At 47.2% G+C, this 23,580-nt stretch overlaps 1 protein-coding gene across 1 annotated transcript; it reads left to right on the top strand.

The window, feature by feature from the left end:
• Nucleotides 1-1,704: 1,704 nt before the first annotated feature.
• On the top strand, nt 1,705-22,971 carry ACKR2 (atypical chemokine receptor 2). The gene is made up of 2 exons (XM_003409927.3): nt 1,705-4,040; nt 19,120-22,971. Exons 1-2 carry the CDS (start codon nt 4,020-4,022, stop codon nt 20,302-20,304), a joined length of 1,206 nt encoding a protein of 401 aa, XP_003409975.2. The 5' UTR covers nt 1,705-4,019; the 3' UTR covers nt 20,305-22,971.
• Nucleotides 22,972-23,580: the final 609 nt, after the last annotated feature.

The raw sequence follows: 23,580 nt of genomic DNA, 5'->3' as shown, positions 1-23,580 counted from the left end.
ACGTTATCCAGATTTCACTAGTTTTACATGCGCTCATTAGTTTGTGTATGCATGTGTATGTGTGTATTTAGTTCTTTGCAATTTTATCACGTGTAGATTCCTGTGACCAGCACCACAGTCAAGACATAGAATAGTTTCATTACCAGAAGGATCCCTTGTGTCACTCGTTTATAGCCACAACCATCTCCCTTCCTCCCCCTTCTCTAAGCCTTGGCAACCACTATAATCTGTTTTCCATCTCTGCAATTTTGTCATTTCAAGAATGTTATATAAATGAAATCAAATGGTATTTAAACTTTTGAGGCCTGGATCTTTTCACTCAATGTAATTCCCTTGAGATCCATCTAAAATGTCGTGTGTATCATTAGTTTGTTCCTTTTTATGGTATGATGGGCAACAAGTGTTTACTCATTCAACCATTAAAGGGCATTTGAGTTATTTCCAGCTTTTGGCTATAATGGATTTTTAACATATTTTATTTTGTGCCTTAAAAAATATTATTCTGAGAGGAAGTCCAAGGGCTTCAATAGACTGCCCAAGGGATCCATTGGCACAAAAAGTAACCCTGGTAGCATAGTGGTTAAGAGCTATGGCTGCTAACCAAAAGGTCAACAGTTCGAATCCACCAGGCGCTTCTTGGAAACACTATAGGCCAGTTCTACTCTGTTCTGTAGGGTCTCTATGAATTGGAATCGACTCTGAGGCAACGGGTTTGATTTTTTTTTTTTAAGGGAAAAGGAATATAAGTCTCCACATTGTTCCCTTCTATCCATAGACTGGGTGGGAATGGGAACAGGGAAAGGCAGAAAGTTCAGGGCTCCTTCCAGGTCTTCTGTGCTATTGAGGCGAGACCAGAAGCAGATGGTCTCTGTCGTTGCAGAAAGCATCACTGAACTGATCTCTACTATAAGGAGGGGATTGAGTCTGTGGAAAGAAGAGAGGCTGAGGAAGGCCCAGGAAAAATAAGAGGGGTCCAACCACATGGCAACTTGAGATCCAACCATTGCCCCAAACCTAATGAAAACCTGCCACAAGCACAAATGAGTCCTACAGTGATTTAGAGCAGACAAAGTATGGTAACAGGGCTGAGTCCCACACCTAGGCCTGCAGGGGGACAGGGACAGCTGTAGACAGTGAGCTGTGAGGAGGATGGAGAGCTCAAGACTCAAAGCTAAAAGTGACTGTGACAGCATAAGCTCCTGGGAATGAGCAGAAGTCGAGGGACAAGTCCATTTCACTTTAATTCAAGAACAGCAGTCATCTCAGCTGACAATTGGACCTGACTTCACCTGTTGAGAATTTTTTTTTTCAGTTGGAGGACTCAGGGCTCATGTTGTGATGACCTCCCAGCATCCTATCCCCCAAGAACAGCCCCTAAGTGGGAGGTTCCAGGTAGAGCTGGAGTTCCGTCTTCTGCTTGTTGTACCCAGCCCTATGACGTACTGTGGCCTGGACAGGGGCCTGGCAGCCAAGGGCCCAGGAATGCCAGTAGTTAAGGAGCCAGCCAGGAAGAAGATGCTAGAGCAGGGACAGGAATGGGCAAGAGTCTGCAGGAGGAGACTATAGGTCCCCAAAGCTAAGCCAGATCACCACCGTGGAACCACTGAAGAATTAACGGTGCTTGGGATTTTTTTTTTTTGGCATTGAGTGGAAACCCTGGGGGTGTAGTGGTTAAGTGCTACGGCTGCTAACCAAAGCGTCGGCAGTTCGAATCCGCCAGGTGCTCCTTGGAAACTCTATGGGGCAGTTCTACTCTGTCCTATAGTGTCGCTATGAGTTGGAATCGACTCGACGGCACTGGGTTTAGTTTTCTGGGGTTTTGGCATTGAGCATTAATGGCTGCTCACCTCACAAGGACAGAAACCCCCAGACTGTACCTGCCTCCTGACAGGTGAACACAGCACCACCTGCTAAGCAGTCATGCCAACCTTATCAAACCTCAATCTGATCAAACCTCCAGCTTCCAGTTTACAGGAAATAGGACAGAGGAGCATGTTAAACAAGACTGTGAAGATGCAATCAGCAAAATCCAGACTATGGGAAACAGGATGAACGACCAGTGTCTTCAGTAAATAGGTTACAAGGAAAAGTGAAAAATTTGAGATGGAGAAAGAATTTATAGATTTAAGAAAGGCTCAAAATATCAACTAATCACAGTGGGTGGACTTTATTTGGATTCTAATTCAAACTAACTGTAAAGGAAAAAAAATTATCACCTTTAAATAAGCTGTAACTGGGTACCTGATGATATGAAGGAATTAGGACTAACTTCTTTAGGTGTGATAATGGTCAAAGTCCTTATCTTTTACAGATACACACCCAAATATTTACAGATAGAATGATATGATGTCTGGTATTTGCTTCAAGGGGCAAGTGGGAGGGAGTTTAGGTGAAAAAGATTGGCCGCTAGGTGAAAATTGTTGAAGCTGGATGATAGGTGCATAGTTCATTATACTTTTCTGGTTTGTTTTTCTTTGGTCTATGTTTGAAAAGTGTCAAAATAAACAACTTAATAAAATGAAAAAAACACCTGGATTCAGAAGGGAGGATGCAGAAACCAACTGGAGGAGTTGAGGGTGGAGTTGTGGGGGGAATCAGGCTGGCTGGGCTCAAATCACAGCTCTGGAATTTGGAAAAGTCACCTAGTCTCTATGTGCTCTTGTATTCTCATTATTCAATGGGTTTGTCAGGAGGGTTAGATGAATTTATACGTGTAAGACACGTAAAGTAGACCAGAAAACTGCACACCAGTTACGGAGTTAGCAGAGAATTGAGACCAGTCTTAGGTAAGAGCTAGTAATTCTGGGAAGGCCTTTTGCCCAGAGCATGCATTCACCCAGTAAACCTTTACTGAGTGTCTACTGTGTGTCGAGCACCGGCTGGGTTATGCTTTGGGGGACCCATAGTTGAGCATGAAATAATTTCTGTCCTGGAACCGCTGATCAGATCAGAGTTGGAGGGGCTGGGGACAAGGAAGGAGCAAAGAATTAAGCAGCATATTCACATACATTGCATGCAAGAGAGCACTTGGGTGGGAGTCAGACAGGCCAGGTGGCTTCTGTCAACTGTGTTTCTGGGCAACTCACTTTGCCTCTGAACCTTGGCAACCTTGTCGGCAAAATTAGCATGATAACCTCAACATGGTCTAACTCACAGAGAAGGCGTCTGGAGAACCACTCCATTTGCTCTAATGTGTAACACATGACTGAAGTTACTTAGTAAATGTATAAATATAATGATTTCAAACGTATGTTTATACTGGTACTTGGAGAAAATGCTATACATTCCCCCTTAGCCAAAAGCAGCCCTCTCCCAAGGCCCCGAGGACAGTGCCTCCCGGCAAACGTGCAACAGAAGGAGACAACACAAGTCTGGCATGGCTGGAGGGGGCCAGCATGGGGGGCAGCACAGAAAGAGGAAGTGGAAGAGGTGAGATGAGCAACATTTCCTTCCTGTCGTGCCATCAGTGGGCCATGATGGGAAGAAGCTGCATTTGAGATTCTGGCAGAACATCTAATCAAAGTGAGTAAGTGTGGGCACTAACAGAGCTGGTAAATTGAAGGGAAATTCAGGCTTTTAAAACCCCATAGATGGGCCAGACTGACCCCCTCATGGGTTCATACCAGAGTGGAGCGAACTTTGCCCAAGGAAGACGCAGAAACGGAGAGAGAGACGGAGCCTGAGACAGAGGATGAGGCCAGGCCAGGCCAGGCCAGGCCAGGGATCTTTCAGCAAAAAAGCCAGTTTGTGGGCAAATCAATTGGCCAGCATCTTTTGAGCTCTTGCTCGTGAGGAAATTGTGCCAGGCACTGTGTGTACAGATGAACAAGGCCTGCAGACCCAGAGCAGGGGATCAGGGAAGCCTAGAGAAGCCTGGGGAGGCTTCCCGGGTGAAGTGGGCCTGGAGCTGGGTCCTAGAGGACTGGAAGAATCAGGCTGCAGACAAAAGGCTCACAGATCGACAGTTGGTGCTCAGATGAAGAGAGAAGCAGGTGTTTTGGAAACGTTCTGAAAATGTGATGCCATTTTTCATTGTAACGGTAGGTGTGTCCATGTTTAAAATGTAAGTGTGCTATTTAACTCAGTACTGAAGTCACTCCTGAGGTTCATCCTTCAGCCAAAGACTAGACAGGTCCATAAAACAAACAATAATACACATAGCTCGACCATATATATGAGACTAAATGGGCACACAAGCCCAAAGTCAAGGACGAGAAGGCAGGAGGGGACAGAAAAGCTGGATGAATGGCAACGGGGAACCCAAGGTCGAGAGGGGGAAAGTGGCGACACATCACGGGGTTGGCAACCAAAGTCACAAGACAATATGTGTATTGTTTAATAGGAAACTAATTGTGCTCAGTAAACCTTCACTAAAGCACAATTAAAAAAAAAAGTGTGCTAAGAAGTATGTAAAAATAGTAAAGATTTTAACATCTCTGACCTGAAGTTGGGAGCCCTGGTGGTGCAGTGGTTAAGCACTCGACTGCTAACCAAAAGGTGGGCAGTTCGAATCCACTAGCCACTCCTTGGAAACACTATGGGGCAGTTCTACTCTGTCCCATAGGGTTGGTATGAGTCAGAATCGACTAGACGGCAACGGGTTTGTTTGTTTGTTTGTTTTACCCTGAAGTTGAGGGGACATTGGGGGTTCATTGGTAGAATTCTTGCCTTCCATGTGGGAGGCCCTGGTTCAATTCCCAGCCAATGCACTTCGTACACAGCTACCACCCATCTGTCCGTGAAGACTTGTCTGTTGCTCAACAGGTTTCAATGGCGTTCCAGACTGAGATGGACTAGGAAAGAAGACCTGGTTGGTGATCTACTTCCAAAAATCAATTAATGAAAATGGTCCGATCCCCCACTGTCTTAGTTACCTAGTGCTGCTATAACAGAAATACCACAAGTATTGGTTTTAACAAGGAGAAACAAATTTCTTCACAATAAAGTAGGCTAAATGTCCAAATTTAAGGTGTCAGCTCCAGGGGAAGGCTTTCTCTCTCTCTGTTAGCCTTCTCATCAATCTTCCCCCGGAAGAAGAGCTTCTCAGCCTAGGTACCCCGGGTCCAAAGGATGTACTCTGCTTCTGGCACTGCTTACTTGGTGGAATGAGGTCCCCCTGTCTCTCTGCTCACTTCTTTTTTTTATATCTCAAGAGATTGCCTCAAGACACAATCCAATCCTGTAGTTTGAGTCCTGCTTCAGTAACACAACTGCAGCCCATCCTCCCTCATGAACATCATAGAGGCAGGATTTACAACATACAGGAAAATCACACAATACCAGGAATAATGGCCCAGCCCAATTGATACACGCATTTTTGGGAAGATGTAATTCAATGCATGACACCAACTGATCACAGGGATGGTGCAGGACGGGGCAGCATTTCATTCCATTGTGTATGGGGTTGCCATGTGTTGGGGGCCACTTGACAGCAGATAAAACAGCAACAATCCTGATGTTAAAGTGGCACTGCAACCTGTGGGAGAGGCCCTGCGCATCAGAGGCTGGTCCTCTCCCCTCCCAGGGCAAACAGCCTCCTTGCGTGTCTTAAAGATAGCAAAGAAGATGAGTTCACAGCCTTCTTTCTCCAGCCTACTTCAATATCGGGAAGTTGCCCCATCTCCCTGACCTGAGTTTCTCTTGCTGCAATGCACTGTTATCTCTGCTTTGACTGGTCTTAGAGCTGGTGGAAGGAGCCCTGGTGGTATAGTGGTTAAGCACTCGGCTGCTCACTGAAAGGTTGGCAGTTTGAAACTACCAGTAGCTGCTCTGTGGGAGAAAGATATGGCAGGCTGTTTCCGTAAAAATTTACAGCCTTGGAAACCCTATAGGGCAGCTCTACTCTATCCTATAGGGTCACTATGAGTCAGAATCGACTACACGGCAATGGGTTGGGTTAGGGCTGGTGGAGAACAGCTGGTTACCGTCCCCTGGGTGGAGACAGCTTCCTTTGTATGAAAGAATTTGGGCAAATGCTGCCCAGCTGTTTGCCACCTGGGCTTTTCAGTAGCTTTCCCTCCAGTAAGGGCAGAGAAGGGGAAGTCAGACAGCAAAAGCTCAGGGCACGAGGTTGGCGGATGCTGCTGGCCAGGGCCGGGGATGGGGTGGATCACTGAAAGGCAGGATGACTAGAGTGCAGGGGAAGCACATGGGGTCACCTGGCCTGGCTCAAGCCTGCCTGGAACTCCCCACCATTGGCCTCAGGAGCCGAGATTGACTTCCCTTGACTGGAACCTGCCCATTCCAGGAAAAAACCCTGCCCTGGCTGGGGAAACTCCCAGCGTGTGCCAGGGAAACCTGTCTGCCCGCAAGTGGGAACCTCAGCTCCTTCACAACTTGTGCTTCACCCCAGGGTCCAGGTGTTTGATGTGTATGCTGTGGCTGGGGGGAGTCATGGAGGGTGGGCAATGTAACCTCATTACCGATTTCATTAGGGAAATCAGCTCAACACGAAGCAGATGGGTTGGATATCTTTTAAAAGGGGATGGGACAATTTGGGAGCCCTGGTGGTGCAGTGGTTAAGAGATAGGCTGCTGACTAACCACTCCTTGGAAACCCTGTGGGGCAGTTCTACTTTGCCCCATAAGGCTGCTATGAGTCGGAATCAACTCGACGGCAATGGGTTTTTGGGGACACTTTGAGCAACAAAAGGAATATGATAATAATGGGTGATAACCCACAGAAGACAAGAAATACTCATGAGTCCATACGGATATAAATAAATAATTGAACAAATAAATGGGGAGAAGGCTCAACTCTTTCTTACAGTGGAATTCTAGTTAACAAATGAAGGAGTGATGGAAATAGAAAATCACCATTAGGCAAACACCAGAGTAATAATTGTCAGAAAGAATCATCAACAGATACTAAAATTAGTGGGCAAAAGTATGCTGAGAAACAGGATATTTGCATAGTCTCAAAGTGTCTCCCCACAAGATGCTGAGGAATTACAAAGGGAAAAATAATAACTTCATAGTGGAAAAACCTGGCACATACCACCTTAACCAAGTCATCAAAGTTTAAAAAAAAACAGTTGCCATCAGATGATTCCGATTCCATAGGCTTTCTTAGGCTTTTTGGGGAGTAGATTGCCAGGCCTTTCTTCCGCAGTGCCTCTGGGTAGACTCAAACCTCCCATGTTAGCAGCCAAGTGTGTTAAATATTTGCACCACCCAGGGGCTCTAATCAAAGTTAACGCCACCAGAAATGAAACATATCAGCTTCATGCACTGCTTGATACGCCATAACCTCACTTCGGGAGCATTACTCCAAAAAATGCACAACCCTGAGCTAAGCATGAGGAAACACCAAACCCAAATGTAAAGCTATTCTACAAACTACCTGGCTGGTGCTCTTCAAAACTGCCAACATCATGAAAGACAAAGCCAGACCTTGGAGCTGCCCCCGAGTAGAGGACACTTAGGAGACATGACAACCCAATGCTGGGTGGGTTCCGGGGTCGATCCTGAACCAGAGAAAGGACAGCAGTGGGGCCATTGATCTGTAAATTAGTAGTATTGTGTCAGTGTTAGTTTCCTGGCTTAGATCATTGTCCTGGGGTTATATTAGATGTTAACATTGGAAGAAGCTGGCTGACAGGTATACAGGAATACATTATACATTATTCCTGTAAAATGTAAGCTATTTTTGTAAGTCTAAAAATTATTTTAAAAATTTTAAGAAGTTTGGAAAAAAAAAAAAGGAAGATGATGTGGAAGGAGCCCTGGGTCCTGGAAGGCAGCCATAAGGAAGTAGAACCAGGACTCTGGGTTCTTGTTGGGGGCTTCCTGAACCTCATTCTCCCTATTGGTGACTGAGAGTTTGGCCAAGAGAGGCTTGGAGGCCCACCCACTTGGAAGACTCCCTGATTTTCTCTGAGTAAGAGCCCATCCCATCACAGGCTCAAACTTCACTCTGGGTGGCCTGTGGACCCCGGGCAAAGGCAAACTTCTAAGCCCATGTCCATCTCTCTAGGGCATTCAGTTGTCATCACATCATCAGCATCCCCAGCATGGATGGGAAAACCGAGGCTCAGAGAGGGAAAGCCACCATCTCTAGGTCACACAGCCGGCATATGCAAAGCCAGATACAAGCCAAGCTGTGAGTGACCCAATGCTGGTGCCTTTAAACACCTAGCAGTATTGCTTCATTATTGCTCAATTCAGGTGGAGGGAACAGGTATTCACCAAGCACCTGCTATTGTCAGCCTGTCTGTGGGGCTGCAGGTGAAGGTGGCTGAAACATTGACTCTGGACCACAGGTGCTGTGGGGCAGAGGGACCCCCATATTGGAAAGGTGGCATACCCTGCACACTCATTCGTTCATTCAGTTGCTGCTCTTGCCTGGCCCTGGGCTGGGGCTGGGAGTCAGATACGGTCCTTGCCCTGGGAGCTCCTGACCTGGTTGGGGAACAGATATGTAAACAGGCAGCGAGTTATATAGGGATATAACTCATGATGAGGCAGCAGGGTGGGGAGAAGAAGAGAGAGGGAAAGAGGGAAGATGGTTTGGAAAATCTAGGAGATAAGGATATTGTGGGTGCTCTGTGGGTGTAGCCGACACAGCACTGTTTGGAGTTATAACAAGAGGAGACTCTGGGAGGGGTTTAGGGTTGGGGGAGGCCAGAGGTGGGCTCCTGCTGGGGAGGCCATCCAGGTGGGTGACAGGGTAAGCCAAAGCCTGGAGGCCTGGACTGGGGCCATTGGTGTCCTTGGCCCAGCTGCTGGGTACTTGGGGAATAGTTCCAGAGAGGTGTGGTTGGAGATACTTGTTTTCCTGAGTAATTAGACTCTCCTTGGTTGGGGGTGCTCCTTCATTGGGGGCGGTTATTTGAGCTTGACTTATTTGTTGACTAGGGAAACAGCTTGTGGCTATGCAGCAGAGGAGGGGCAGGGGCCGGTGCAAAGGGCCGCCTTTTCCAGCCCTAAAGCTGTGTGTCCAGGCCCCTGTCCAGAGAGGGGAAGAGCTCACAGAGGAGAATCACACTTCCTCTGCACTTCCCCTGAGGAAGAGGAACACAGGCGCTACTGCTCTCCTCCCGGCTCAGGCAAGTGGGTCTGGCTTCTCCGAGTGGGGTGGCACCTGCCCAAGGGCCACAGGGAGAGACCACCCAGTGGCCTGGGGAGTGGGAACAGGTGCTGGGGAGAGGAGGGGTTAGAGGGTGAGCGTGGAGTTTTCTCTCCCGGGCAATGGTTGGAGAGCTGCCTCCAGCAGTGGGGATGCAAGTGGTCCTCTGGTCCAGTTCTGGGAGGGAGTTTCCTGGGACTCCATGAGAGTTGGGCCTCAGACCTAGGTGGGAGACCTCAGGTATTCCATTCTCTCTCTGGGGCTCGATTTCCCCTGCTGCACTATGATGGGGGGAGATGAGGTGGTCTTTAAGGTCCCCCCCCCTTCCAGGGCTGAGGTTCCTTAGCTCTTTGGTGTTCTTTTGTACACTTCCACTAAGTGCTCCTTAGAAGGGAGGATGGCAAGACTTTGTCTCACATACTTTGGACATGGTATCACGAGGGACCAGTCCCTGGAGGACATCACACTTGGTAAAGTAGAGGGTCAGCGAAAAAGAGGAAGACCCTCAAAGAGATGGATTAACACAGTGGCTGCAGTAATGGGCTCTCTTAACATAGCGAGGATTGTGAGGATGGCACAGGACCGGACAGCATCTTGTTCTGTTGTACATGGCGTGGCTGTGAGTTGGAATTGACTTCACAGCACCTAACAACCATCCTCTCTCCATGTGCCCCTGAATTCTCAGCCCCCTCCTTCTGCCCCAGGATCCAAACAGCTCCAGGATCCCCTCTCATCCATCCCTCCTGAGCCAAGTGTCATTTAATCAGTGAGTTTACTCATTTCAGGACCTGGAAGTTAACTAATACTTATGTGCCAAGAACCCGTTTAATTATTATAAAAACTCTATGAGGGAGGCATTTTATAGACAGGACTTCAAACATGTTCCCTCAGGTTCGAACCCCCGCTGAGAATTTGCGTTTCCGTTCCAGATGGACTGAATCAGAATCTACATTTGTAACAAGATCCCAGGTGATTCTTATGTACAATAAATTTTGAGACCCACTGCTCTTCTAAGTGGTTCTTAGCATTGGTCCCTAACCAGCAGTATTAGCATCGCCTGGGAAGTTGTTAGAAATGCAAATTCTCAGCAAGGGTTTGAACCTGAAGGAACATGTGAAACCCTGTTTATAGGTGAGAGAACTAAGGGTCTGAGAGGCTAAGTAACCTGCCCAGGGATACCCAGCCATTAAGGAGCCCTGGTGGTACAGTGGTTAATCGCTCAGCTGCTAACCAAAAGATTGGGGATTTGAACCCACCAGCTGCTCTGTGGGAGAAAGTTGTGGCACTCTGCTTCTGTAAAGAGCACAGCCTTGGAAATTCTGTGGAGCACTTCTGCTCTGTCCTATAGGGTTGCTATGGGTCAGAATTGACTCTCAGAATGGCTCAACCTGTGCTTTGTCTATTCTACCATGCGGAGTATACTGCTCTCCCTGGGGATGGTGGTGGGGATGTTTGATTTTGAATCCAGAATAATGCTGAAATACAAACACAAGGAGCTAGTGGTGAAATTTCAGGCAACAATGAAGGGGGCAAAAAAAAAAAAAAAAGAAAATTCTGGAAAGACATGAAAAATCACATCTCCTGTCCTGAGGCAGCAGCTCCTTGGAGTTGGGCTCTAAAAGTCATTACGTTTTATTAACTGAAATAAGCCTTCGGGGGAAGGGTTACTCTTGGGATTTTATCAATGTCACAAACATCCCTGTTTCCTGATAAGAACCAGGAAGTATTGAGTAATGTGGGGTCCCAGGGAGCGTGGGGAGCAATGTACCTCACCTATCCCAGGAAGCAGGAGGCGTGTCTATCAAGGCTGCAGGGGGACCCCTGCCCTGCAGGGGACTGGACAGGGCAACTCCCTTCCAGTCCCAAAACTGTGACTGTACAAATCCAAGGCAGGCTGGTTCAGCAGATTGGGCTCTGGGTGTGAAAACAGACAGGGAAGCAATACGCCAAGAGCTTCCCCTGGGGTTATTTATCAGAGGTAGGATTATGGGGTTTTTTTTTTTTTTTTTTTTTTTAATTTTTGCCTCTTTCTATTTTTTTCTTCTGTATTTTCACATTTCACATTTTGTAATCAGGAAAAATACATGTTAAAAAAAGCAAAGAGACAAGGAGTGAGCAGTGGTGTGCGTGTCCAAGACCAGGGCTCTAGGGCTGGCCTGGTCTAGCTTGTGGGGTGGCTCTGGGTTTCTTGCAGGGCTTCTGCAACCAACACAGGTATATGTCTGTTGATGTCACTTCTGTTAGGTTTCTAGAGCATGTATATCTAAAGATGGGATTGCTGGATCATAAAGGAGTTCTATTTCTGGTTTTTTGAGGACACACCGCACCGTTTTCCGCACCGGTTGTACCATTTTATAGTCCCAACGGCAATGGATAAGTGTTCCAGTCTCCCCGCATCCTTGCCAACATTCGTTGTCTGTTATAGCCAGGGTAAGGTGGTATCTCCTTGTAGCTTTTTTTGCATCTCTCTACTCAAACGGCTAATGATCATGAGCACCTTTTCATGTGTTTTTTGGCCACTTGAATGTCCTCTTTGGTGAAGCTTCTGTTCATGTCCTTGCCCATTTTTAAATTGGGCTGTCTTTTTGCTGTTGCGTTGTTGGAATTTTCCGTACGTTTTAGAGATTAGACCCTTATCGGATATGTTGTTTACAAAGATTTTTGTCCCAGTCTATAGGTTGTCTTTTTACTGTTTTGATAAAGTCTTTTGATGAGCATAAGTGTTTAATTTTTTTGAGGTTCCGTTTATCTAATTTTTTGTCTGTTATCTGTGTGTTGTAGTTATGCTTGTTAGCCTTTTTTTTTTTTTTTGATAGGTCTTTATGTTTTCTTCCAAGAACTTTATAGTTTTATGTTTAACATTTAGGTTTTGATTCATTTTGAGTTAGTTTTTGTGTGTGGTGTGAGAGGTGGGTCCTGTTTCATTCTTCTGTGTGTGGATATCTAGTTTTGCCAGCTCCACTTATTAAAGAGACTGTTTCTTTCCCCACTGAATGCATTTGGACCCCTTGTCGAAAATCAGCTGTCTATAAATGGAGGGGTTTATTTCTGGGCCCAGAGGGTTTTCAATGACTGATTTTTTGAAAGCAGATCACCCGGCCTTTCTTCTGAGGCACCTCGGAGTAGACTCAAACCTCCAACCTTCCGGTTAACAGCTAAGCACGTTAACTATTTGCACTGCCCAGAGGCTCTATTGGTCAGAATCCACTGGAGGACAATTTTCCTTTTTTTTTATTTTTTATTTTACAGGTTAGAGGACAGGCTTATGGAGGTCAAAAGCCCTGGGCCGGAAGCCCTGCCTCTGTCTTGGGGCTGGCAGAGCCTGAAGATTTAAGCCCAAGGGCACCCCAAATTGAGCAGTGAAACCCAGTGCCAACTCTGTCCCCAGAGCTGGGCATTTGTGAGTTCCTCTCCTCGGTGCATTCCTGGAGCACTGGCCTTCTTCCCTCGTGTCCTCGATGTATGACTCTAAGTTCCTTTTCCTGTTTTCCATTCACGAGGTTCCAACCTTTTGACCAGGCTTCCATTCAGGCATCCTGCTACTTTTCTACCTCTAGGCCCATGCCTTGCCACATCTCATAATGAACTAGCCTTGGCTCTGGACCTGGGTTCAAATCCCAGCTCTGCCACTTACTGGCTGTGTGGCCCTGGGCAAGTTCCTTAGCCTCTCTGTGCCTCAGTTTCCTCTTATGTAAAATGGAGATGATAATAGTAGAGTTATTGTAAAGATGCAGTGAATCAATGCATGCAAAGTTCTAAAAACTAAGCCTGTCACATAGTAAGTGCTACATCCAAAAAACCCAAACCCATTGCCATCAAGTCAATTCCAACTCATAGCAACTCTGTAGTGCTCTGTAAGACAGAGTAGAACTGCCCCACAGGGTTTCCAAGGAACAGCTGGTAGTTTCCAACTGCCGAGTTTTGGTTAGCAACCAAGTTCTTAACCACTGTGCCACCAGAGCTCCAAGTGCTATGTAAGTGTTGGCTATTATTATTATTATTGTTGTTGTTGTTGTTACTACATACACAGTTTAATACCTATTAGTGGTTTCCCCAATGCATGTGTTCTACCACCATGCCCGACTGCTCTGTTCTGTACCTCTCCCAAGGCAAAACACTGTGATTAGAGCCTGAATCACTCCGCAACTCCTGCCTCAACTTTTCCAGCCACGACTGGCCCAGGAATGTGGGATGGAAATGCCAGAGGGATGGGCGGAGGGCCAGGGTGCCTAGCCTGAGCTGAGCCAGGAGAGGAGTCCAGGCTTTGGGCCCTTCTCCACCCAGTCCTCCCAAGAGCAGTGGGGGGAGTATCCTGGGAGGGAAATGGGGTAAGTAAAAGGCCACATTCTGTGACATTGGTCCAAGGAGGCTTTGCACCATGGTTCAGCAGAAACAGTGGGGGCTCTGGGCTGGTCACGCTCTGTGGTCACAATCTTCTGAGGCCACTAGGGCAGGGGTGGCCTAGGCTGGGGAAACAACTCACAGAGGGAGGATCTCGGCTCAGCTGTGTCCGGGGCAAGAGCAGGGGAAGTGGAAAACCAGGCCAAGGGAAAATGAGAAGAGAAGTGGGAGAGAGAGGTGCCTGTGGCAATTAATTCCATGAGGATTTGTTGAACACCTCCTGATGCCAGGCCCTATGCCTGCAAGCCCTGGGACACAGTTCCAACTCCTGAGAACCTCCAGTCTAGAGCACCAAAAGATGGCTCTTCTTCCAGGAGGTGGGCACTAAGACTGAAAAGTGACCTTCTGGGAGTGTCTGCAGGGCTGGGGTGGTGGCTTCCCCAGGCCAGTGGCACAGGCAACTTCTGGGAGGGGAGGATTTAGGTTGCATTTTAAATGTATTTCTAAATTCTAAGGAAGCAAGCCAAATTATCGTCCACTAGAAGCAACCTCAAATGGTGTTCTTGGTTTTTATTTCCAAAGCTTGTGTAGTCTATTGGGGTCATGCATGATCGTATTTATTTGTTCTCTGGCCACAGCTCCACTATGAGCCACACAACGTGTGTGTGCTGGGGGCACCAGAGAGGAGGCCTGCATGTGGCCCCTGTCCTACAGATTCCCAGGTGGGGGTGGTGGTCAGATTCACATGGAAGATGGCCAGAGACGCAGAGAGGGAGACTGCAAGCTGTGCAGGGCAGGTCAAGTTCCACAGGTCATGATCTACAGTATGCTGGCAAAGGTTTAATAAGTCTCCGGCATACCACCAGACCTGAATCTTCTCTGCCACTTGTTACTGAGGCCAGAAATCCCACCACCAGAGCCTTCTCCTTCAAATCCATGTTTGGTCCATGTTAGAAATGGGAGCTAATCCATCTTTTACTGTTGGGGCCCTGGTGGCACAGTGGTGAAGCATTTGGCTGCTAACCAAAAGGTCAGATCCATGGTTTGCTGATCTGAGGTTGTGGGCAATCGGGCTTCACCTCTCTAAAGCTTCAGTTTCTTCATCTGGAAAATGGGGATCATACTAGTGCTGCCTCCTAGGATTATGGTGAGAATTAAATGAGAAAACTACATGTCAGTACTCAGCTCAGAGAAGGAACTCAACAGCATGGCTGCCTTCCTGTCAGTATAGACATAGCAATATCCTCCCTCTTATTGCCTCAACTGCAGCTTCTCTGAGAGGCTTTGGAAGGTGGGCCCTAGATCCCCAGGAGGAGACATTACTCCTCCAGCCAGAGATTCTTGTGGAGCTGAGGTTGGGCCAGCCCAGGCCGGTGGCCTCATGAAGTCACCAAGAGCATGATATGGCTGCCCCAGAGACAGGCTGTAGTTTGCCTCTGTGCTCTTGGCTTTGTTGTAGGGGAAGTCCAGCTGACCTTGCTCTTCCTATCCCTCTTCCATAGGCCTCCCTCCCCACCCCCAATATAGTTCTCTGGATTCCTCAAAGGTCCCACTGCAGAGCTTCACCCAAGGCTGCTTTACTACCTCCTAATTCACACTAGGTTGTGAATGACTGATACCCCCACTCATTTCTCTCAAGGTATTGCTGGATAAGCCAAATGAATTTAGACAATAAGGGAAAGTGAAAAGAAAAAGGAAAAGTAGAATGAGAGTAGGGACTGTCATGTGTGAGTAGATGGAGACCTGAGCCACAGTCAGTAACAGCCTGGCCACTGACTACTGACTGTGTGCTTTGCACAAGTTGTTCCCCTTTTTCAGCTTCAGTTTCCCCACCTGTAAGTTGAAGGAGGTGGACACCAGACTCTCTCACTGTCTCAACCTGAGACTCTGAGCACATGAGGGATCACGGGAGGTGTATTAGTTTTCCACTGCTGCTATAACAAATTACCACAAATTTGGTGACTTAAAACAACACAAATTCATTATATAACAGTTTTGGAGGTCAGAAGTCTAAAATGGGTTGACAGTGCTGCATTCCTTCTGGAAGCTCTAGGGGAGAATACGTTCCTTGCCTCTCCTGGCTTCTAGAGGCCGCCTGCCTTCCTTAGTTAATGACTGAGACCTCTGCTTCCATTGTCAGTCTCCTTCTGTGACTCTGACTCTCCTGTCTCCCTCTGGTAGGGGTCCTTGTGATGAGATTGGGTCCACTGTCTAATCCAGGATACCCTCCTTATCTCAAGAGCCTTAACTTAATCATGCCTGCAATATCTCTTTTGCCACAATAACATAGTCACAGGTTTTGGGGGTTAGGGTGTGGCTATCTTTGGGCAACATAATTCTGCCTAGCACAGGAAGGGTGTACTTTGCAAAGAGTTCAATAAAGCCTTGCGGCATGGATGGTGGACTCTAGAACAGCCAGACTAGCCAACAAGGCCAATATCGTAGGCGACCAAGACCTCCTGAGCCTAACCACAACTGCCTTCTACGCCCTTCTTGGGTAAGGCCTTTTGATAATGCCTGGGTGGGGCAGAACAGAGATCAAGGATGAACTGGAACCTGGCATAGAATATTGGGCCTGGAGTCCAAAGACCTGAGTTTCAGATGCAGTGTGGCTGACAACTCACTGTTTGGCCTTGAAAATATTGCTTTACTCCTGGGTTATGAGGGGCCAAGTTCCGTTCTGGTTGGCCTTACAGAAGTGCTGCAGTGGATATGAAATTGTCTAGTCCATTGTAATGTGCACAATGGACATTACATTAGATGCTGGTTGCTGTTGTTGTTGTTGATATTGATGAAAGCGATGGGAGGGGCTGGTGGCCCTGGAAGCAGGAAAGATTACTGGGGTGAAGGATCAGGAAAGCCCCAAGAGGGAAGGAAACAGGGTGTTCCAGGGGAAAAGGACCCTTAGAAGATGGCCTGGTCCAGCCCCAGACCTGCTGTCCCTGACCTCTGGCTTTGATCAAAACAGCTGTCGGACTGCTTCCTGCTGTTTACGAAAGCATACCTTGTTCCAGGGTAGGTCCAAGGTCAGTGCTGACAGCTCAGAAGAGCTAATGTTTAATTATTTGCAACACCTACCTAATAGGCCCCAAATTAGGCCCGAGTACAAAACAGCCCCCCACCTTACTCCAGCAGCCACAGATTCCCAACACCAGCCATGTGTTGGGGATGTCCTTACTGCTACCTAGAAAGGAAAGAGTGTAGTGATGGGAGACCTCAATGCCCAGGAGGGGAATGGAAGACCAGGAAAAGAAGGTGCCAGGGCCAAGTTCCCAAGGACAGGGTAAAGCTGGGCTCTAGACAAGGCCTCCCAGTCTGTCCTGGGGTGGGGGTAGGGGCACATGGGATTTTCCCCAACAACTGCCATTTGGCGGGAGCCCAAGAGTGAGGCAGAGCTCATGGAGTGGGTGGACTCCAGGGATTCCCCAGGAGAGGTCCCACCTCAGCAGCATTGATATTTCCATCAGCTGTGAGGTCACAGCGTCATGGGTACTAGAAGAGTCAGCTGAAGGCCTGAGTCAACATCTCCTTCAAAATTCTACCTGGAAAAAAATAGACAAAACTTCTACCTGGAAGGAACTGGAGGACACTTTTCCAATACATATAAAAACATAAAAAAACCAGTGCCGTCAAGTTGATTCCGACTCATATATATATATATAATTTTTTTTTTATATAGGAAAGTTAAAATTAAAATTAAAAGTTAAAATTCTTACTAAAGGCCTCTTGAAAATGAGAACCCCACCCCATTAAAACAATAAATAATCCACAGGAGAAATATAAATAGACATTGAACATATAAAGGAGTTCAACTTCACTTGAATCAAAGAAAAAAAAAATTTTAAAAACTCACTGCCATCGATTCCGACTCATAGCGACCCTATAGGACAGAGTAGAATTGCCCCATAGAGTTTCCAAGGAGCGCCTGGCGGATTCAAACTGCCAACCTCTTGGTTAGCAGCCGTAGCACTTTACTACGCCACCAGGGTTTCCTAAAAAATAAAATGCAGGTACAATGTAGGGTTAACGGTATGTTTCACTTTGTACCCATTACCATCACCAGCTCACAGGCCCCTCTCTTGCATGTGTTCATGATTGCCTGCTTGGGCCACTTGTTACTTTTTATCTCCTTCCTCTCTCCTCTCCAGCCCCCATTCCCCACTGGTGAACATTCTAATGTGTTGAACATGACCTCTCTCTTTCTGTCCTTCTGGAACATATAATAAAATTGAGACTAATTCTTGGTTCACGACAGACTCATATCACTGGTTTATGTGATGTTCTCTTTTAAAAAATTATTTATTTTTAATAACACAATAAACACCAGAGAAGCCATTACCTCAGAGGAAACTAGACCACAGAAGTTACCACCCCTGTCAATGTGCCTCCCCTCATCCCTTTTCTCTGGCTTCTCCTGCCCAGGAGTCACCATCTTGAATTCTGCGTTTGTCATTCTCTGCTTTCCCTTTCATCTACCTGTACTACTTCCAAGAATGTATTTTTATTTCATTTGTTTTAACCTTATTAAAAGAGTATAATGTTGTATATATTTTTATGGGATTTGGAGATAAGTGGATATATTCAAGAGGCATTAGGAGGTAGAGACTGACAGGGTGACGGTGAAGGGATGAGGGCTAATCTGGGATTTTTCAGTCTTAGGTGAATGAGTAGTTGGTGGTGTCATTTCATTAGATAGACAGGAGAGACGACAAAGCTGGTGGGAAGATGATGGACTCAGTTTTGGGCAAAGCAATAATATAAACTAACATTTATTGAGTGCCTGCTGTGTGCTAGATACTCTTAAACCCACTTCCATTGAGCTGATTCTGACTCATAGTGACCCCATAGGGTTTCCAAGGCTGTAAATCTCTATGGAAGCAGACTGCCACATCTTTCTCCCATGGAGCTGCTGGCAGTTTTGAACCACTGACCTTTCAGTTAGTGGTCAATTGCTTTAACCGCTGCGCAACCAGAGCTCCCAGATACTCTTAGTAGAGCTTAAAGTGTTCTGTGTGTATTATTACGTTTAAGCCTCAAAAGAACCCCATGAGATCAGCACAGCTATCATCTTCATTTTAAAGATGAGGAAACCAAGGCATAGAAAGGTTTAATAGGTTCTGAGTCCATCGACATGATGGATCACATTCTCATGCTGCAAACACAGTGGAAATAGTTTATACTGAATAAAATATTTAAAAAATTTTAATACCTAACTGAACTCAACAGTAAGAGAAATTCTCAGGTGATAGAAGTATAGAGAACACTGGACGTTCATAGATAAAACAGGCCCTACTGAAGATAAACTCTCATTTTAAAAACAATTGTAAGCCACACAAGGAAGTGAACTGCGAGGAGGGGGTCAGGAGACACAATATGTTGGTGAATTGGCACCCTTAAATAATAAAGAAAATATGAAAGACATTTTAAGCCTTTTTAAATTATGAGGAAGAAAATAAAGAAGTAAAACCCTAATGAAAGAATTGAGTACTGTGAAAACACCTAAATGTTAAGTCACTTGCCTGTTACATAACTACTGAGTGACAGAGTGGGGCTCCCAAAGCTCATGCTCTTAATTGCTAGACTACAGTTACTGAAGTAGGCTTGAAGAGTCTGTAGGACATCCCAAGGCAGTAGCGAAAGTGGGTTTGGGGAGAGCTAAGGAATGCCTGGTTTTACCATCTTGTTTCTTTCACACCACTTTCTGGTCTACAGAGCTCCAGGACTAGGCGGGTCCTCTCTGACATGGCTGCCAGCACTTCACCTCCGTTGCTCACCACTGAGGACACCAATTCTGAGAACAGCTCTTACTATTACTATGACTACTTTGTAGACATTCCCTTCATGCTCTGCAGGAAGGATGCAGTGATGTCCTTTGGCAAAATCTTCCTGCCAGTCTTCTACAGCCTGATCTTTGTGTTGGGCCTGGGTGGGAACCTCCTTCTTCTTACGGTCTTGCTCCGGTACGTTCCTCGCAGGCAGATGGCCGAGATCTACCTGATGAATCTTGCCATCTCCAACCTCCTGTTTGTGGTGACACTGCCCTTCTGGGGCATCTCTGCAGCCTGGCATTGGGTCTTTGGAAACTTCTTGTGCAAGATGGTAAGCACCCTCTACACCATTAACTTCTACAGTGGCATCTTCTTTATTAGTTGCATGAGCCTGGACAAGTACCTGGAGATCGTACACGCTCAGCCCCACCACAGGCTAAGGACACGGGCCAAGAGTCTTATCCTTTCTGCCGTGGTGTGGGGTGTGGCCCTGGCCATCTCCATCCCTGACATGGTCTTTGTGCAGACACATGAAAACCCCAAGGGTATGTGGCGCTGCTACCCGGACTTTGGCGGGCATGGGACTTTCTGGAAGCTCTTCCTCCGCTTCCAGCAGAACCTCCTGGGGTTTCTCCTTCCACTCCTTGCCATGATCTTCTTCTACTCACGCATTGGCTGTGTCCTGGTCAGGTTGAAGCCCCCAGGCCAGAGCCGGGCTCTAAGGATGGCTGCAGCCCTGGTGGTGGCTTTCTTCGTGCTATGGTTCCCATATAACCTCGCCTTGTTTCTGCACTCACTGCTGGACCTGCAAGTCTTTGGGGACTGCAACATCAGCCACCGCCTGGACTATGCCCTGCAGGTGACAGAGAGCATCGCCTTCCTTCATTGCTGCTTCACCCCTGTCCTCTACGCCTTCTCCAGTCGCCGCTTCCGCCAGTACCTGAAGACTTTCCTGGCCACTGTTCTTGGATGGCACCTGGCACCTAGCACTGCCCAGGCCTCACTGTCCACCTGTTCTGGGAGCAGCTGCTTGACTGCTCAAGAAGAAATGACCAGCATGAATGAGCTGGGGAAGAAGCACGCTGACAGCTCCCCCAACAAGGGGGATGTGGGGAAAAATACAGCTTGAATGGCCACACCGTAGTCTGGTGAGAGCTGATATTTGGTGGGACCAATCTCAGTTAGGCTTCCACCTCCACCACTCCATCCAACTGCTCTCACCAAGGACCTCAGTGACCACACTGCTAAATCTGATGGCCTGTTCTGAGTTCTCAGCCTTCAGTAGCATTTGGTAGAGTGAGTGCTCACTCCTACCTTCTCCCTCTATTTTCTTCACTTGCTAACAGAACTCTACATTCTCTTGCTGAATTGCTGCACTCATTTCCCAACTGACCTCTGTGCTTCCAATTTGCTCTTCTGTTGCATAATCATCATATAGCAACCAGAGGAAACCTTTATGCATGTTAAGTCCGATCACACCCCTCTCAGCCATCACTCCCACCTCCTTCAGAGTAGCGGCCCAAGTCGTAATGGTCACCTCCCATGGCCTATGTGATCTGCCCCAACCCCACTTTCCCTCTCTGAGCTTATCTCTATCACTTGGATCACTCCCTTGGATCACTCTGTTCCAGGCACACTGGCCTCCCTGCTATTTCTCAAACACTTCAGGCTTGATTTCACCTCTTGCTGGAATGTTCTTCTCCCAGGTGTCTGCTTGGCTCACTCCCTCACCTCCTCAGGTCTTTGCTCAAATCTCTTCTCAGTTAGGCATACCTTGTCCACCCTACTTTATATATTTCCCAACATTCTATATGATTTGCTTGTTTGTTTTGTTTATTGCTTATTTTCCCTCAACCCCACTGGCCCACATGAACTCCCCAGGCCAGGGATCTTGGATTGGCTTAGTGATGTACTGAGTACCTGACACTGGGTCTGGTGTGTAGTTTTCAGTAAGTATCTATGAAATGCATGAGTAGAGGAGGTGGTCTTTTCCTTGTGGCACTGCTGGGGAAGAAGAGCCCAAGGTCTTCTACCCAGCAGGCTACTCCCTTCCCTGTAGATAGCTCAGCTGGGGAAATCTGATGAAATAGGCTGCTCATAATCTTGGCAGCCTTAATGGTGGCTCTAAACCAAAACCAAACCCATTACCATCACTTCGATTCCAACTCATAGGGATCCTATAGGACAGGATGGAACTGTCCTATAGGGTTTCCAAGGCTGTAATCTTTACAGAAGCAGACTGCCACATCTTTCTCCCGTGGAGCAGCTGGTAGGTTCGAACTGCTGACCTTTTGCTTAGTGCCGCCAGGGCTCCTTTGATGGTGGCACCAGGGCTTGGCAATCAAGAGGGGCTAGGAGGGCATGGGGGTGTCCCGCCTAAGGATTTGTCTAGGAATGTGTGTAGGCTCCAGGGGCGGCATGAACCTTGTGTTCCCAGGGGATCTATGATGATGCCCTCTGTATCTTCCCCCTGCCTGCCATGCCCCATCTCAAGAGCCTTCAGGGCTCCCTGAGGCCTGCAAAATGAAGTCCAGAATCTTTTTCTGACTTCAAGTCTAGGGCTTTAGCAAGTAATACCTTGCTAAAGTAGTGCCTTATACTCTTGTACCTTATACTTTCCCACTGCCCTTTTCGCTACCCGGATACCAGGTACCGCTTGAGTTTCCCATACATTCCCACCTCTGTGCTTTTGCTCTGCCTCATGTAATAGAGATCTGTCTTAGTTACCTGTGGCTGCTGTAATACAAATACCACAACAGAGTGCCTTTAAAGAGCAGAAATATATTTTCTCACAATTCTGGAGACTAAAAGTCCAAATCAGGGTCTCAGCATGTTGATTCTTTCCTTGTCTGTAGTCCTGGGCATTCCTTTGTTCCTTGGCTTGTACTAGAACCTCACATGGGGTCTGTTTTTCTCTGTGTGTGTGTGTGTGTGTCTAATCTGCTTATTTTATAACTTAGAAGTGATTCTATTTGAAACCTACCCTACTCGGGTATGATCTAATTAATGTAACAAAGAAAACCCTATTTCCAGAAATACTGGATACATCCACAGCTATAGGGGTTAGGATTCCAACACATATTTTTTTTAGAGGGAGGCACAATCAACTCCATAATAGAATCATTTTCCTGCCAAGCATTCACTTGCCCTTATCTTGTAATTGAATCCCATTTATTCTGGGAAGGCACTCCTTGGTGATTCCACCCTGTACCTTGGGTGGAGGCAGGGAGAGCGTGGGGCTTAGGCCAGTTACAGCTTTACGTTTCCCTGGCCCCAGTGATTTGTTCAGGGGTGGGCACATGGCCCTGGCAGAGCCAGTGAAATGCAAGGGGGCTTTGGTTGGGGGAAACTGAAGCTGAGAGGATGTGAGGTCTGGAGCTGCTCCCTATATCAACCAGAACTTCAGCAGGTGGAGAGGGGGACACAAGTGAGCCAGCAGACCTGTTGGCAGTGTGTGAGACCATAATCAAGGCACAGCTGAAACTCATCTCAGTTCTGGACTTGACACTTAAATAAACCAATAAATTCCTTTCCAATTTGAAGATTGTGTTTTTTTGTAATTTGCAACCTTAGGATTTCTGCCTGGGTGCTTTCTTCTTCATGTCTCCAAAGTTGGACCCCCTCCTCCCCGCCCACTGACACTGAAACCTTTCTCCAGTGAGCTGTTGGCCCACAGTGATGTCTCTTTCTGGAGCTTCTGAAGTCCTCACTGCTTTCCTCCACCTTACAACCTCCCGTGTCTTGCCTCATCTGTCCTGCTAGAGTTGCTTCAGTTCTGCCTATGTGCCAGGTTGGCTAATGAGAACAGCCTAAGCTGTCCCAGCAGGGCATAGGTACCCAGAGTCCCTGCCTTCGTGCCCATTATAAACAGATGGGATTAGGCAAGATGTACCAAGCAAGGCCGGCGGGATTTGTCTCCAGCTTTGGCAGATTAGTGTGTGTGTGTGCGTGCGTGCACATGTGTATGCATGGGTCTGTGTTGCTGTAGATAGTGCATAGCACATATGGCTGTGTATGTGGATCTAATAGTAATGTGTCACTGTGTCCATGTAGGGCTGGGTATGTGCCTGTGGGTTTTGTTTCTTGCTCTTGTGTGTCCAGTTGTGTAAATATTAGTGTGTTCTTGCTGCAGATATCTGTATGATAATCAGTGCTCTGAAGCCTGTGCCTAATGGGGAGAGGGAGGGCTGACTGCAGGTGGCCCATCATACCGTCTCACTGTCTGAGGTGCCATATACTGCTGCTGACCATAGGGAGGGCTTTGACCCCAATGCTGTTTGCAAGAAGGCAAGTTGGGTACTGGTTAGGGTGTGAGCTGGGGGTTGGCTCTCACCTTCCAGGCCAAGACAGAGCTCTCTGTACCCGACCTTGTTTCTTGGCCAGACCCTGGTCCATTCTGCTGCTC

This window comes from Loxodonta africana, chromosome 22 (genome assembly GCF_030014295.1).
Source record: "Loxodonta africana isolate mLoxAfr1 chromosome 22, mLoxAfr1.hap2, whole genome shotgun sequence".
NCBI classification, from domain to species: Eukaryota; Metazoa; Chordata; class Mammalia; order Proboscidea; family Elephantidae; genus Loxodonta; species Loxodonta africana.
The sequence above is the reverse complement of the archived record's forward strand: the minus strand, read 5'-3'. Positions and strand labels throughout refer to the sequence as shown.